This window comes from Salvelinus fontinalis, unplaced genomic scaffold (assembly GCF_029448725.1).
Source record: "Salvelinus fontinalis isolate EN_2023a unplaced genomic scaffold, ASM2944872v1 scaffold_0923, whole genome shotgun sequence".
Classification (NCBI taxonomy): Eukaryota; Metazoa; Chordata; class Actinopteri; order Salmoniformes; family Salmonidae; genus Salvelinus; species Salvelinus fontinalis.
The window spans coordinates 69,888-74,281 of NW_026601132.1; the positions used below are offsets into that span (position 1 = coordinate 69,888).

Here is a 4,394-nt window from a genome sequence, read left to right on the forward strand (position 1 = left end):
GAGGTCACCGCATGTGTGGGAGGTGGAACTAAAGGTTTAGGTAAGGCGTATTGAGCAGGGCTATAGGCTCTACAGGGAAATAAGGCAATAATCACTAACCAAAACAAGCATATTGACATTAGGGAGAGCCGAGTGATGCGTAGCCGAGTGATCATAGCGGTCCAGTGCGTAGCTCGGCGGGCTGGAGACAAGGCGAGTCAGACAGCTAGCGGGCCGGGGATAGCAAGCTAGCAGAAGGGCCTTAGAGGGATGTTGCGATGGAAGAAGTCTGTTGTTACATCGGCAGACTAATCGTGATGGATCAGCAGGGCTCCATGTGGTAAAATGGTCCAGGCCAATTGGCAAAATAGGTATAGTGGCCAAGGAATTTGCCCGATGGACCTCTTCAGCTAACAGTCCGATATGCTCTAGACAGCTAGCGGGCCGCGCAGGCAGGTTAGTAGATGGGCATTCAGGGGACGTCGCGACGTAGGAGACAGTTGAAAAAAACCCTCGGGCAGATTACATCGGTAGTCCAGTCGTGATGGAATCGGCGGGGCTCTGTGTCGGCAGTAAAAGGGGTCCAGGCCAATTGGCAAAAGAGGTCTTGTAGCCCAAGGAATATAACACTGCTTCAACTCTGCTTCATAAATATTAAACTATGGTCAGGCTGAACACCTGTGTCTCCATCATTCTGCAAACAAATGCAGCTCCTTATTGGAGCAGGGTGAAGTTGTCCATAGATGATGATCTTGGGTCAGTTTTGCAAAGTCCCCTTCAGTGGTTAGGGTTAGGATTGGTGGAGGGACCAGCTGATCCTAGATCTGTACCTCGGGGAAAATTCACCCTCATTATACAGATCATTGACATGCAAAAGTAGAGGAATGACTGTGCAGTGTGAACATAACCATGTTCCCTTTGTCTTTATCTGGGATCGGTACATCCATTCTATGACTTTTGAATTAATGACATTAAGCCATTTATATAGCCATTGATTCTTGAACAATATTCTTTGTAATGCCTCATGACTAGAGACCTTTGTTTTGGTTAATCATGTCACATGACATGACATGACAAACCTTTATTTAAAGGTTTTTCATCAAACTGTCCCCCTTTTTTAAAGTCAGATGGTCATGACAGATGATCGGGCGAGCTGGGCGACATACTCTTAGTGTGTTCTACTAAGGTTTGTAAAACATAACAACAAACTACCACATTATATAGTATTGTACACAATAAAAATAGATTGAGAAGAGAAACAAACAAAACAGTCATTAATATTAATATTTATTTAACTTCATTTAACTTGTCATTAACAATATTATTTCTCAAGTGTCACTACGTCTAGGAGATGGAAAAACAGTCAGAAAAACTGTTAAAAATGTATATTACATCTAATGTAGCTTAATTTAATTAATAAATGAACAACGGTAGATTATACTTTTTAAGATCTTGCTTCTATTTCACAATTTTCACAGCAGGGGAGAGGAAAACAGTCAGACACTAATATTACAAATAATTTACTGTATTTTTAACATAACATATAACAGCTGTAGATTATTCCAAAAATATTCCATCTATTTCTCAAGTTTCAGACAGGCAAGGGGACGACAACATAGTCAGTAATAATATAACAATTAATTTAACTTAATATTTTAAAATTGTAGATAAAATGTTTTTAAAGTGATTATTTCCATTTCTCTGCAAAAATGTCTCATACTTTTAAATTCCCCCACAAAGAAAAGTGGCGGGGTGTCCGTTTTCTTGTTGTTTGAAACCCAGATTGCCCCTTTAATGCCCACAGAACTTCTATTCAACCCCATCCCATTCCATTCTCATTGGTTCACTGTTAATTCAATCGCTTGTCTTAGTCGAAATTAGAACTTAGTGATATACACTTTTTAGACTACCGTGCAGACCCAAACCATAATGTTCTGGCTCAGATCATTTCCTTTCCAGTACATTCCCAGAACCTACGGGGATTAGATTCTACCCAAGCCAGTGGAATTCAGCTTGGCTTGGTTCAGATTATTGGTGTCAGTTGACAATCAAATGTAAATCAAAATTAGACGTTGAACTGATGTCTTTTAACAGTGTGACCTCAGCATCAGGGTCCCGTGACACAGGGCAGTTTCCCAGACCTGTGGAGGTAGAGGAGGGGCTGAACAAACCCACTGACAACTGTGATAAAGAAACAAATGGAACTTCCCTTAAAATACTCCACTGGTTCAATAAAATGGTAACTGACTAGGAGAAGAACCAGTGGGACGTAGTTGACAATCATAGACACCGTGATCATTGAAATGATCCTGAAGGCCCTCAGCTTCATGTTGTTCATCCCTTCCCCCTCTCTCTCTCCTTCCCCCGGACCGGGACGTTTCAGAGCCCAGAGAACAGCCAGGCAGCATAACAACATCACGGAAAGAGTAAACAGGTTAAAAATCAAACAAAAGAACCATGCAGATTCGTAATTACTAAGCATATTTACAAAGCAGGAGCCAAGCAAAATCAGCCAGACAACACCACAACACCCCACCCTGTATCTCAGGGGTTTGTACTTCAGGAAGGTTACAGGGTGGACCACCGCCAGGTAGCGCTCCACACAGATACAACACTGGAACAGAGGACGACCAAAGAGGTTGAAACCTTCAAAGAATGTACCAACGCTCCAAAAAGCACCATTATCTTGGATGTTATAATGAACAATAAGCATCAGATTGGACAGAATGTAGAGAATCTCAGACACAGACAGGTTGAGAGAGAAGAAGTCTGAAGCCATCGTCCCTCCCGCTCCGGTCACTATCAGCCACACGACGTAGACATTGGTGGGGAGACCCAGGATGAGGTTGATGGAGTCAGCAGCAGTGTACAGTACAATCTGGAAAGAACGGAGGGTAACACTATAATAACATTCATTAGTAAGACATTTACAAACAGTTTGCTAATTAATCATTATTTACACACATTTCAATTCCTTATCAATGGTTTGTCACTGGATGATATTATACATTTTTACCTGAAGGTTTTCATTGAAGGAGAAGAGGAGAGTAGAGTTGCTGTCTACAGAGGTGTTCATGTCTTCTCAGTCGTTGGAGTCTGTGAATTCAGGAGACAAAACATTCCTATTTTGACTCCTTTAATAATCGGTTTAAGTGAACTTGTCCAAATACAATATGAAGAGAAATATTCTCTTCAGTTCAGACTACCTGTTGTGTTCCTCAGACAACTCTGGTCTCTTCAGTGTTCAGTGTAGACTACCTGTCATGTTCCTCAGACAACTCTGGTCTCTTCAGTGGTCAGTGTAGACTACCTGTCGTGTTCCTCAGACAACTCTGGTCTCTTCAGTGGTCAGTGTAGACTACCTGTTGTGTTCCTCAGACAACCCTGGTATCTTCAGTGGTCAGTGTAGACTACCTGTCGTGTTCCTCAGACAACTCTGGTCTCTTCAGTGGTCAGTGTAGACTACCTGTCGTGTTCCTCAGACAACTCTGGTCTCTTCAGTGGGTCTAAAGCTCTGCCTCTGACCCAGCCTTCACACAGGTGTGTGTTTCCTCCCCACCTTTTCTGACGGACAATTTAACACACATCTAGGTCCTCCCTCAACGCATCATCTCATTGGATAGCATTGAGTTGTCTGTGTTGTCAGGCATCATTTTGTCTGGTTTGAATGTACGTCTAAAGCTCTAAAGCTCTCTAAAGCCCTCTGACAGGTGTGTGCAACATAATGGACAAATGTATTCAGCCAGAACCAGAGATGCAAACATAGGAGGTGGAGACAAGGTTTCAAACACAACACAAACACAACACATGTTCCCTAGTAGGGGTTAGTCTGTGGAGTGGGTTGGGGTTAGGTTAGTCTGTGGAGTGGGGTTGGGGTTGGGGTTAGGTTAGTCTGTGGAGTGGGGTTGGGGTTAGGTTAGTCTGTGGAGTGGGGTTGGGGTTGGGGTTAGGTTAGTCTGTGGAGTGGGGTTGGGGTTAGGTTAGTCTGTGGAGTGGGGTTTGGGTTGGGGTTAGGTTAGTCTGTGGAGTGGGGTTGGGGTTAGGTTAGTCTGTGGAGTGGGGTTGGGGTTAGGTTAGTCTGTGGAGTGGGGGTTGGGGTTGGGGTTAGGTTAGTCTGTGGAGTGGGGTTGGGGTGATCGGGTTAGGTTAGTCTGTGGAGTGCCGATGGGGTTAGGTTAGTCTGTGGAGTGGGGTTGGGATTAGGTTAGTCTGTGGACTGGATTTGGGTTGGGGTTAGGTTAGTCTGTGGAGTGGGGTGGGGGTTGGGGTTAGGTTAGTCTGTGGAGTGGGGTTGGGGTTAGGTTAGTCTGTGGAGTGGGGTTGGGGTTAGGTTAGTCTGTGGAGTGGAGTTGGGGATAGTTTAGTCTGTGGAGTAGGGTTGGGGTTAGGTTAGTCTGTGGAGTGGGGTTGGGGTT

General features: G+C 44.1%; 1 protein-coding gene across 1 annotated transcript; it reads right to left on the reverse strand.

Moving 5' to 3' along the window:
- Positions 1 to 2,086: 2,086 nt before the first annotated feature.
- Positions 2,087 to 3,055, reverse strand: LOC129847671 (P2Y purinoceptor 4-like). The gene is made up of 2 exons (XM_055915414.1): positions 2,996 to 3,055; positions 2,087 to 2,857 (listed from the first exon to the last, which is right to left on the reverse strand). The coding sequence occupies exons 1-2, from the start codon at positions 3,053 to 3,055 to the stop codon at positions 2,087 to 2,089; spliced, it is 831 nt and encodes a 276-aa protein (XP_055771389.1).
- Positions 3,056 to 4,394: the final 1,339 nt, after the last annotated feature.